The sequence below is a fragment of the Heloderma suspectum genome, chromosome 4, assembly GCF_057233095.1.
Source record: "Heloderma suspectum isolate Gila_16-S chromosome 4, 16-S_ref, whole genome shotgun sequence".
In the NCBI taxonomy this organism is placed as follows: Eukaryota; Metazoa; Chordata; class Lepidosauria; order Squamata; family Helodermatidae; genus Heloderma; species Heloderma suspectum.
Window position 1 is genome coordinate 308,493,114 of NC_139461.1, and position 12,797 is coordinate 308,505,910.

Genomic DNA, 12,797 nt, shown 5'->3' on the forward strand with positions numbered 1-12,797 from the left:
TAACCATTAGCTTGGTTGTGACATCCCGAGTTCCAGCACTGAGAGAACTCACAGAGGTCAATTGCCTATAAATTCAGGCAGACTTCTGGAATGCCCCACGTTTAAAATGACAGCTGCCCCACGCAGCGTTTATTGTACCAAGATCTGAGCAGAGCAGAAAGCTGGGCCAATTGTCTTTGATACAAAACCGACACCGAAGGTGAAGGCAGTAGGAAACAATCCTAGCCAGAAAGGAGACTCCCAGCACAATTAAGATAATGCCAATGCAGCTGCCTGAAGAGAGGAGTCAGCAACAATTTGAGGAGACTCAAATACTCCTGCTGAAGATTTGTATACAGTGTGAAAGCTCATTATCCTATGAATCCAGTTAAGAACCAAAATAATCCACTTGTGTCTTTGTTGTTCAGTTAAGTCATGTCCGACTCTTCGTGACCCCATGGACCATAGCACGCCAGGCCTTCCTGTCTTCCGCTGTCTCCCGGAGTGTGCTCAAGTTACTTGTGTCTTTAAGTCCCAGCTATTTAACCATTACAAATAGCTTTCTTGGCCAAGCTAGCTGCATAAAACCCTGTATTCACTCAGCCTTCCTCAATCTGCTGCCCTGCAGATGTGTTGGACTACAACTCCCATCTGTAGGATTCTGGGAGTTGTAATCCAAGAAATCCAGAAGGCACCAGGTTGGGGAAGGCTCGTATGTGTTATCCTTTGCATTATGGCAATATCGTAGCGCGGGGCAAGACAAACAGGGCATGCCAAAAGCACTCCTTTTGCATCATGTATTGCGCCTACAGCACAGACAGAAAGAGGCAGAGGATGTAATATAAGAAAGCATTGCCATTTTCTCTTTGTTGTCCAGTTGGCTGTTCTCAGCTTGTGACATTTCATGGCTTCTTCTGCACAGCAAATGTTATTCAAAGCTGCCGTCACCCAATCCCTTGTCCATATCATGCTGGAACCTACTTCAAAGGGAATCCTTGCTATTTTCCACCTTAAGGAAATCCATACTATTATCATCAACTGAGCACCTAACTGCTGCACAGCCTATACTGGACAAAACCTAGCATCTACCCCCATATCCAATATGCCAGGGACTAAAAGACCATTACTTAACATCATGGCTGACCAAATGCTATTGTAAAATCAGCTTTTAAACTCTGCTTTCCTTTGTCAGGAGCAAATTTCTACGAAAGCAAATCTTGTGGCAGCTTAGAGATGGGCCTTATTCAGATGCAAGGCAAAAGGCAACCTGGTGCCCTCAAGATGTTTTGGACTACAAATTACCAGAATTGCTGACCATTTGCCATGCTGGCCAGGGCTCTTGAGAGTTAAAGTTGAAAGCAGCTGGAGTGCACCAGGCTGCTAACCACCTAGTTTAGCACTATGTGAATGAGCCTGGGGCTCACATTCTTCCCACTCCCACCTCCAGCGTGGCTGCAAGATTTGAAGCTTTTACTTCCAGCTTTCAATTAACTAGTTTTGTCATTATTCCTGAACTGGCACAAGCCGAGGTTAGTTTACCTATGGTATGCCCAAACAAGCCAACTTCAAACCACGGTTTATAAATCTGGCTTGTTCAGGCAAACCATAGTTAAAACTAACCTCAGTTTATTCCAGTTCAGATAGTGACAAACTGTGGTTAGTTGAACAGGAAGCAAATGCTTCTGTCCTCACAGCCATGCCAACATTCCATTTGAATGCAGCTGATTGTGGGATAAGCTTTTGTGGACCAGATATGGGGGGGTAGATGTGAATGATTTGCAGTAGAACAGGAAGGATTTCTGACTTCCAAAAGCAAGTACAATTGAAAGTTTAAAAAAAATATCTCCGCCATAACTGGTCTTAACAGCTTCTGTTTGCCTGTGTCCCTCACCTGGAAAATATCAGTATTAACTAGTTGCCTTTGACCAGGTCTTCATGCAGTTCTACCAGCCACTTGATTCTCTTGTGTTAGAATTCCTGGTCTACATCTAATTCGGATGTAGGTTTGTACATACACAGCGCATGGTTCATGAGGTGCAGCTCTCTCACACACATACTATTTTGAACCTGGCTCTGATTACTGGACCCCAGGGTTCTATTAAAAGACAGACCTCACAAGGCTGAAATGTGCCTACCCCTGGGCTAGACAAAATGTACAATACAGATTGTATTACACATATACACAGGGGGAAGAGTGTGCAAGAGTTGGGCCAGAAGGCCATGAAATGCAAGAGGTACAGAAGTCTGCGATATTTCTATGCATCGATCAAGATGGATACCAACAGTAACCATTCAAGAGTTAATTGGTGATAGCACATCGCGAAAGCTCTACTGACTTAAGATAACATTTTGTGAGAAGTGGGCTCTAGCTGACACACTCTATAAAATCTGTCGGAGGGCTAAGTGTCATTCTTCTCCAAGGATGTCCCTCAGGAACCTGCTTTTGCCATTGCTACTCACATCAATGTTGCACATGGGCACACAGATACCTCTGTGAAGCCATTACCTTCTCCAAGCCCCTCCCTTGAACCATTCCAACTTCACCTCATCTCCCCCTTCATTGCCTACTCTCCTCTACCCTATCTCCACTAATCTGTCAACCTCTGATCTCATCACCCACCTTCCCCATTCCATTTATTGCAGACAGCCCCACCCCACCCCAGGGCCCCCATCACTTCTCTTTCGCACCATTGGCACAAATAGGTGGCAGTGCAAGGGCTGAACAAGGGTAATCATATCAGAAGCAACTTACCTTGTCACCCACTAAGAAATATCTGACCTCCTCTCATAATGCACAGAGGGGTTGCCATGAGCCAACGGTGCATGCATGCACACGCAGAAAACACCCAGGCGGATTTGCAAGCTGTACAAGCTCAAGTATGAAGACACACACTTTGCTTTTCTAAAATGAGTATTTTATTGACAAAGTTTTCCCCAAACGGTCACCTTTACAGGAGAAACAGTTCCGTCTCTTCCAATAGCTCCCTGTCCCTTTGACACTACACCCACCCCCACCCTCCCTCACACCCTGCAGATTCTCTACATCGACTGTGCCAGGTTCACAGAGTGTAGCAGTCACCCATCAGCAAAAAGGACACGGGGAGAGTTCTACACTCAGCATGTAAATGTCAACACTTGCTTCTCGAAGAACTGGGGAGAAAGGGTCAAGGAAGACCCTGAAGTCTTCTGGGGTGCCAATGCCTTGAAACAAATAGCTTTGTTGATATGTACTTGGGGCACTGCTTAAGTCCCGCTGAGCCTCTAAGGCACAGAAAGGTTTCGATAATTGAAGAGGCACCTCTGCCTTAGAACTAGAACTGTCAGGACAGTGGAAGCTTCTCAGCCTCTTTGAAAACACGACTGCTCCTAAGCACAATCAGCACTGAGTGAAAACTGGGAGCCAAAAGATGGATCATCACCAATGGCCAGGACCGGGTGAAAGGGCTGTGAACAAAAAGCATAGGCGGTGGATATCTTGTCACCATCTTAAGTGTACAGAATGTTTAAGGAGGCTCCTGGCAGAAGAATCAATCCAAGAGGAAGGAAGAGAAAGATTCCTCCAGGATGGAGAGCCTGTAGCTGATAAGCATGTTCTTCCCCAGTCGGATTAAATGGGCAGCTGCCTCCAGAAGCTCCTAGAGGCCTAAACCTAAGGGCAGAGAAGCACGTTCCACACAACCGAGAGAGAGCACGCAAGCAAGCATGTGCAGTCACGCGCCACTGAGATGAACACAAGACCCAGCACATCCGCATGCGGTTGCTATGGTAGGATGCAGAACTCCAGTGCTTCAACCCCTCTCGTCCCCCCATCCTCAAAAAGTTATTCACGCTTGAGAGATATAAAAAAGTTATAAATGAGTAAAGCAGGTGGTGATGTAAGGCTTGTGTTTCAACTTCAGCATCCAAAAGGCAGATTGCCTCTAAATGATGATGCTAAAAGCTGTTTATGTTGTGAAGTCCACTGCATTCCAAAAAAATAAAGATTCTGAGATTCATTAAAGCTAGAGAATCAGTGTAGCAAGCTAGGCAGTTGCTAAATAGGAGGTTCCTCTCTGGGAGCCCTGAAGGAGCGGGGGGAAGCATCTCTAACCCCGCAGCACATTTGGTTATATATCTTAATGGAGATGGGAAATTAAGAGAGCTTTCCTGGCTGCTCCCAAATACAGAGGAAGCCATGACAGCTGAAAAGCTAGCTAGCTATTCAGCACAGGAGATGGAGCAACAGATCAGCACTGAAGGCTCCCTGTACAGCTAGCACACCCTGTAAGTGCTTTTCATATTATATAAAGAAATAAAGTATGTTGCCTGCATGTAGAGTGTGAGTGTGTGTGTGTGCGCGCGTGTGCACGTGCGCGTGTGTGTGTGTGCGTGCGTTGGGGGGGGGTAGAGAAGAGGAGAGTGCAGGCCTTGGATGCCAAGAAGGGCAGTTTGGGCCAAAACTGCAGAATCCCCATTGCAGGTGCATCTCCCAAAAAGGAAGCACAGCAATGTGTTCCATCTAGAAACCTTTAGTGTAAAATATAGAATTGTACAAAAAACGGTGTGTTCACTTTATTGGACCTGAAGAATCCAGCAGCAAAGAAATGTCTACGTTATGACAGATGGATCTCTCTCTTCAGATTGGGAGCTGAGCCCCCCGTTTTTTTCTTTTGTCTTGCATGTTGGGAAGAGCAAGGAGCGGGGCTCTGGCAGCCAAGCACCACTGTGCCGTAGACTTAGAAAGGTGCGTTGTCCTGGGGGGGCTTGTCTCCAGATGCTGATGGGGAGTGGAGCTCGTCGGCACCGTTATCTCTGCCACCCACCACTTTGGACTGGGCAAAAAGGAAGAAAGGGAAGGGGTGAACAGGGTAGAGCAGAAATCATTCAGTTTGTCACTTTACAGGTAGACAGGCATCAAAGTTTGATGGACATTGTCCTTTACCAGCCCCCCCCCCCACACACACACACACACCCATACACAATCAATTTAATTGCACTCCCTGGCAGGACAGAACATGTTAGAAGCCCCTTGGTAGAACATTAGCTTTCCCTGCCATACTGGGCTCAGAGCAGAAGTGGGCTGGTACAGATTTTGAACATGGATGCAGGAAAAGGCTTGACTGAGGTGGGGCAAGAAACCCCCCTCTAGGCAGTCTGGGAAGCTGTAGAAACCTCACACGGGATATATATGCAGTGAGAGACTATAGGAGGCTGCAAAACAAACCCAGACACACTTTGGGGCTGCAGCCTGGCCAGAACTAACACACTTAAGAGGAACACATTTATGCATGTGGGAATCATGTGGCTGGTGGAGCACAGACCATTATATACAAACGAAGTGGAAATCCAGGGGGTGTTAGAAGGAGCCAAGAAGCATTGAAATGCACATCTTGGAACACCCATCCAAAGTAGGGAGAAAGCCCCCCACCCTCCTTTCTGGAGGCCAGCTAGATCGGAGCAAGGCCTTCGTGGGGAAAGAAATTCTACAGCAGAGGCTGTGTTATTGGCTCTCATGTAACAGACCAGTCCTCCGTATGCCTTCTTAATGCCACTTGTCTAGCATCCTTGTGTCCTGTAGCAAGGTCTTCTGCAGTTTAACCCTGCATTTGTGACACAGCATCATCACCTCAACCCAGTGAGAGAAATCTGCAACCAGAAGCAGGCTTCCACGCATGGAGGTATCACAGGCGCACCTGAAATAGGCGCATCCCCAAAGCGATGCTCAACCAAGCTCATTGGCCTTTCCATGTCTGAGTGTGGATGGACATCCCCATCCAGGGCAGCCAGCCAGTCATTATGTGGAACTAGTTTTGCCCTTAACGAGAGGCCCTGTACCCAGGAAAGCTGGTCGGAAACTTATAACTGGCTACGTGGCCCCACAAGATAGATGGAGGACTGTTTGCCCTAGTGCAATGGGTAGCTTAGGAGACATCAATTAAATTCTCTCGGATGTTCCATAGCCTTTGTACCCTTAGCCCCAATCTTTCCATTTGCCCGAGTACAGATCTTGGCACATGGGGCTATCTGCATAGAAATCAATGCCCAGTGTGCCACCACGCTCAAGCGTGACCAAAGAAAAAAAAACTCATGACACTCTGCAAGTGGAGGCTCGTTTCTTAATGGCAGTGAATAAGCACAGTTTCTACTTCAGTCCTGTTCCCCAAATACGCCCCTTTACCGTGTTCCATGTAAGATGGCTTCCATTCACTCCCATGGGTGTCCCTCCCTGGTCTTGCAATATGTAAGCCACACTCCAACCTGTTACGGTGGCAACCATCTTGCTCACTAGCAGAACGGAAATGCACTTCTCTCAAGCGCTGTAGAGAAGAAAATTACCTTTATGGTTCCAACTCGATCTTCAAAAGACTTGAAGGTTGCTGAATTTCTTAAAGGAAAAAAAAAGGACTAGTCAAGTCAAAGAATAAGTTGTGATAGCATATTAGAGACTTTCACTTAGTTTTCAGGTAAGCAACCTTGCTCGTGGCGAGGCATCTGGTGTCACTCAAGAGCATTCATGGCCTCTGAAAAGCCAAGATCGAGCATGGCTACAACAAATTCTTGGTTCTGCTATAAACAGCTCATTTCAGAAAAATAAAGATGCACACAACTTCAGTGGAGTTTCATATGAAAACAGTAACTGATTAAGAGCTTTCCTTTTAGGATTCCAACAGGAAGAAGTCCGAAAGCAGAATACAGTGTCCCCAAAATGCAACATGAGCAAAGTTCTAAGTATCAAGAGACCCAGCAATACACAAAAAGCATCCAGTGAAATCTGTTCAAAAGTATCTCCACTGGCTCCTGGCTCCATCTAGCTTAGTTCAGTGAATGAGTGGACCGTTAACTGCTAAACTTCTATACCTTAACAGCCAGCTCATACAGTCAGTTGAGGCTCTACTGATCAAAGAAAGGTTAGTCCTGGTTGATGACCTTGTTTCCATGGACAGGAACTTGACCCACAGGAAAATGTTGTGATGGCCATTTCAGAAAACTAAAACAGTATTGTGCAATCAAGTCACCTATTACACACAACTACATGCTGCTAGCATTTTTTTTGTTGGTTGGTAACTGGGGTTTGGGTTTTTTTTACAAGTCTGAAATTTGTCCAAAATTGAATTTAGTAGAAAGATGCACCTTCCTGATACGCCTTGCCCACAGAAGGTACACTGGAAGGACATGAGCTTGGGTTAAAGTCAGGGTAGGAGGGCCTTGTTCTTATGAAGGGAGAAGTCAAGCAGGGATCGCAGCTGATGGTGGGTGGAGCCATAGCCTAAAGTGGGTGGAGCTTGCAGCACTGCATAGCTTTTTGTGCCACCCCATTCCCCTCCGCTATGTGCCACTCCAAGTGAAATTAGGCCGAGGGCTATATGCAGTCCACAGCCCTGTTCCCTGTTGTTAAGGGAGCCCCTAGGCTTTCTTAACTCAAAAACTGTAGACCAGAAAAGGGCAACTTCGGGGGGGGGGGTGTCCAGGGGCCAATCTCCACCCATCAGACCTGGCCAGGGGCTGCAAGCCTACCATGCTCCTGCCAAAATTCAGTGGGGCAGCAGCAATCAGCCAACTGAGGCTGAAAAGGGGCCAAATTTCGCTTGTTTTATAGCTAAATCTGGGCCTTTTCAGACTCCAGCATGTCACAAAAATTCAGCAGCATCCTGTCAATTGCTTTGTTGCTGCTGCCACATCAATGAATTTTGGCAGCAGGGAGAACGGGGGCCACACAAAAAGCCCGAGGGAGGCTCATGAAGCCTTGTGTTGTCTACCCCACTATAGACTTTAAAATGACTCATTTCTATAATACGCAGTGATCAGCCCAACAGTGTATTTTTGAACAGGTGCTTGCCTGTAATCTAGTCAAAGGCAATATGCAGACACACAGCTCTACCTCTCCTCTTCATCTAATGCCAAGGAAGCTGTTGACATTCAGGAATTAGTGCCTGGTGGTGGTTATGGGCTGGACGAGGACTAACGAAGTGAGGCTTATCCCAGACAAGATAGAGGTGTTCCTGGTCAGGACAGAGACGGACTCTGGAACAGGGGTTCAACCTGTTTTGGATGTGGTAGTACTCCCCTTCACGAAGCAGGTGTACAGTCCGGAGGTGCTCTTGTCCTCATCTGGATGACCAGATGGCAACCACAGCCAAGCATGCAGCTGGCCAGCTGAGGGCCGTGCGCCAGTGGCACCCATTCCTGAGATCGTCAGACCTGGCCATGGGAACACATGCTTTAGTCCAGCCTTCCTCAACCTGGTGCCCTCCAGATGTTTCGACCTTCCAATGCCCAGCACCCCCAGTCAGCATGGGCAACGTTCAGGAATGCTGGGAATAGTGATCCGAAGTTACAAGGTTGGGGAAGGCTGCCCAAGTTACATCCAGATTGGATTACTGCAACACATTCTCAGTGGGGCTACCTTGGAAGAGTCTTCGGAAGCTTCAGTTGCTCCAGAATGCTGCTGCAAGAACCCTGATGGGAGCGAGCACATGGGATCATGTCCCACCAATCCTAAAAGAGCTGCATTGGTTGCTAGTTTGCTTCCACGCACAATTCAAAGTGTTGGTAATTACCTTTAAAGCCCTAAATGGCTCAGGCCCAGGATATCATAGTGACCACCTCCTTCCGTGTGATCTGGTCTGCTCCCCAAGATCAGAAGGAGAAGCCCTTCTCCAAGTCGCATGTAGGGCATATTTGAGTGGGGAAAGAGGGGGGGCTTCTTCGTGCCTGCACCAATGAAGTGTGGTTGCCCCCCTCCCTCGCTCTTTTCCCCTAGCTGTTGAAGTGCGTTTTATTCTGGCAGGCTATTCTTGGATGAACCAAATGTTCTGGCTTTACCTGCTGGTCGTTTTATCATGGCTTTCGTTTTATGTTGTTTTCACAATTTCCAAGTATTGAAAGCCACTCTTTTGTATCAGAAGGAAAGAATGTCAACGTTTCACAATCAAATAAAATATTCTGTTTTGTATTGTGTATTTTTAACTGTACTTGGTCATTAGGTGCCTCAAGAACCTTGCTGAAAAGCGGGATATGAATTCCAATTAGTATTAATAATACCCAACTTCATTCTAAACTATCAAATGTTTATCACTCCACATGCCCACCCCATTCCACCCACCGTAGCAAATACAGGTCTTGTGGAAGAGATGGGACTTTTGCTACATTACCTCATTGCTGGCATACTTATCGAGTGACGAATGGAGTAGCTGCTACTTGGAAGCATTAAGGGGAAAGGAGGAAACATTAGAAGCAGTTAAGATCCAGGAAGCCATGGCACCTGGTCATCCCTATTGCCCCCATTCACATGACTCATGTACAAGTTGCAAGGCATCAAGAGATATCCTCAGCACAGGACTGGGTTTTGCGGAGAGGAGTACAGATCACACAGAAATACCTATGGCTTTATTCCTTTGCTCTTTCCCCATCCAGCACACTAGACCATGCATCTAAAAACACAAAAGTTTTACTAGAAGGCTCTCTGCAGTTCCAGCCCACACCCACCCTAGAAAATTCCTCCTCAGGAGAAGAGATGACAACAGAAATGGGTTTAGACTTAAAAGCAAAGGATCTTACTGCTCTGCAAAAACATCATTGCCAAATGGTAAGAAAATGGACACAAAATGTCATTGCTTGTCTTGGGACATTAACAGTGCAATCCTATGCATGTTTAGAGAGAAAAACGGCCTCCAACTCCCAGTATGCCCCAGTCAGCCAGTATAAACATGCACAGGATTGCGCCTTAAAGACTAGGATAGGAAAAGGAGCCCCTAAAGCAGCCCCCTTGCAGTCCAACACATCTGAAGGGCACCAGGCTGGGGAAGCCTGACCTAAAGCATCATTTTCTAATTATTTCCAAATGTACATAGCCGTTTATAGGGTAAGGTAATCAAGACAGGTCACTGCCCCAAAGAGCTTACAATCTAAATCTGCCAGTGGGACAAGGATTCAGTCCAAGAGATTCTATTCTAGCCGGACTGTCAAAGCCCACCACTGCAAAAGGAGATGGCTGCACATGCTCTGAGGCTGAAGAGTGTGGAGGGACTGCAGTTCAACGACAGGCAGCAGCACTGCCTCCGAGCAGAGCACCCAACCTCCCACAAAGCACCACTTCATTTAGGGGAAACCCTTTTAATATGGTGCTCTACCCAAGAGGCCTGGGAGAGATGCATCTGGCCCATGCCTGGTGTTCCATCTATATGAAGAGAGGGGCAACGCAGCACACAAGTGTCAACGCTGCAAAGCGGCATCGGCATCTGAATGGCCTTGCTGCGCTATACATCCCCCTCCAACATTCACGGAAGCTCCAGCCGAACATGCAGTGGAGTCTCCGCAGAGGTTGACACTTCAGGTGTGGCTATGAGTGTAAAAAGCTGCCTCCTTCTGGGTCAGAGCAGTGGCCCGCCCAGCCCAGAACTAGCCACCCTTCAGAGTCTTCAACTGTTTTCTCTGGCTTCGTTTGAGCCAAGCACAGAAAGAAGCCAAGGAAAAGCTGTTAAAACTCTTGCACTGTTGGCTGCTGAACACTTCAAATGGGTTCTGACACTGAACACAACACACCCCGGCGGGCAGTGCTCTGTGCCTGAACTGCTGGGCATCAGTGAGCATGGATGCGTCGCAGGAGACTGAGCAGCCCCAGGCTGCCAGGCCGCTCTGCTTTTGGGGAGAAAGAAGCTTTTAGCATTTGGAGTCCCCTGGAAAGGTGCAGGCACTACCTACAGATTGGCTCGAGCATTTGAGGGCTGAACAGAATGCTGCCCTTCATGACTTCCTATTCCCCCCCTTTCGGCCAAGAGTCAGCCTCACATTGTAGAGTCTGCGTTTACCTCTGACAATAACCTTGTTTAGCCAGATTCCACGTGGATATCACTGTACACAGTCTTACCTAAAAGAATGCGAGAAGGGATGGGCCCTAGAAGAATCCAACAGCAGCAGAAAGTGAAAGTAGTGAAAGACAGCCAATTAGGAACACATTTCAAACTGACAAAGCATGCACACAACACCAGGTGCACACATTAAGGAGGGACAAGGAACAAACAATGATATCAGGAGAGGTTACACCCCTGGCACTGGGTATTTCCTATGCTGGCATTCATGCAGCAAAGTCAAATAAAAATAACATTTCATTTATCATTGATAGCTCTGCAAGTACACAGCAAATCTTTATAGATACCAACAACTAAAAGGAGTATACTCAACAATGTCCTGCTTTTCAACCAGTCAGAAGCACTACTGACAGGTTCATCAGGTTACCGTAACCCTGCTGTGTTTACTATGTGGCCTGCTGGACAATTTTACCTGACCCACCTATCACAAGGTGTGGGGTTCCCCCCAAATTGAGCCCTGAAGGGCGCGCACACAAGGGGCAGAAAGTAAAGGTAAAATGTAGGATTAAAGACACATTAAAGGACATGGAAGTAGCCTGGCATTTCCCTTTGGGCATCTCCAACACAACTGGAAGACTGTATGGGGGGAAATCAACATGTCGATGGCAGATCCTGGTTGTAGAGTCCAGACTACACGGGAGATGAAGGACAAGCTTCCAACTCCCTAAGCAAGAAACAGCAAGAACCTGCATCACTGGAGAGAGGGGCTAGCAAACAGGTTTGGGAACCTTTGGAAGACAGACACCACACCAGGCAGTTTTAGCGTCTTTAAAAAAGATCTCTGAACTAAGATACTAGCACTCTGTTCCAAAAACATACTGGGGGGGGGGGGCAATCTTTACAAAATCTCACACATGATAAAAATGAGTGCAACATAATGGCCTGGGTCTAATTCACACCAAGCATAAAAGTAGCAGACGCTAGATTATTACGGTGGGCATTTGCTCCGCATTTTCCTCAGTAATGGTGTGCATCCAACCATGAAATTGGCCAATTCAGCACGGCTGTTAATCCCATACATAAAAAAAAAAAGATCAGCCACATCTCTATTGGGCCTTTTACAATGATTAATTAGCTGTGATGGGGTTGAATCAAGAGGGATTTAGTCACAGTCCCATTGAAATCAATGGGACCAGAGCATGACTAAATTCTGCTGGATCCAACTGGATTAATATAAATATAGTTAAATACTATAGAAAAGATCTTGACCAACTTTACCCAACCTGGTGCACTCCAAATGTGCTGGACTATACAACTCCTACAATTTCCAGCCAGCATTGGCCATGTTAGCTGGGAATTATGGGAGCTGTAGTCCAACACATCTGGAAGGCACCAGGTTGGGGAAGCTGATCTAAACCAAGAGTGGACAACCTGTGGTCTTTCAGATTTTTGACCTACAACTCAAATCAAGCCTCAACCACTGGCTATGCTGGCTAGGCATGATGGGAATTGTAGGCCAAAACCTCTGGAGGGCCACAAGATGTCCAACTCTGGTCTAGACAATGCATTGAGGTCACAGGCTAATCCAGCAGGTGACTGCACATCTAAGGCCAGTCCTGTTGCCAGGATTTGACCAAGATCTGATGCCATCCTTTGATCCCCACATACATCCTCTTCAGTAACCCTTTCTCCCAGTTGTAAGCATCTAAGCTAGAAAGCCCCTCCCACGATCACACTTCAAACACACTAGCAAAATAAGAGGGCATTTTGCTTCGTAAGAGAGAACATCGTATGAAAAGATACAGCAGAATCTCAAAGAGACCACATGACAAAGATGAGCAATGAGGCTGAACAGAGAGACCATTTCACTTCCACTCAAAGGAAAGAGATCCACCACAAAAATTAAAGTCTCTGACCACATAAATCAACCTTGGCAGCAAGAGGAGTTTGCCTTTCATTTCCAGGGGTTTGTTAGGCAAGGACTCAAAGAAAAACCTTTATGGAGTGAGACCAGGTGGAGAACATGAAGCC

At 46.8% G+C, this 12,797-nt stretch overlaps 1 protein-coding gene across 10 annotated transcripts in view; it reads right to left on the reverse strand.

The window, feature by feature from the left end:
• Positions 1-2,875: 2,875 nt before the first annotated feature.
• TPD52L2 (TPD52 like 2) overlaps positions 2,876-12,797 on the reverse strand; it is a 30,943-nt gene continuing 21,021 nt past the window's right edge. For 7 of the 10 annotated variants that reach the window (XM_084854468.1, XM_084854471.1, XM_084854478.1 and 4 more), the window contains 2 exons: positions 6,295-6,343; positions 2,882-4,790 (listed from right to left, as the gene is read on the reverse strand). In XM_084854468.1, coding sequence (XP_084710594.1) covers positions 4,695-4,790; positions 6,295-6,343 — 145 coding nt within the window. In that variant the 3' untranslated portion in view covers positions 2,882-4,694. Of the gene's footprint in view, positions 4,791-6,294; positions 6,344-12,797 lie in introns of all 10 variants that reach the window. The other 3 variants (XM_084854477.1, XM_084854473.1, XM_084854475.1) reach the window with 2 other exon arrangements.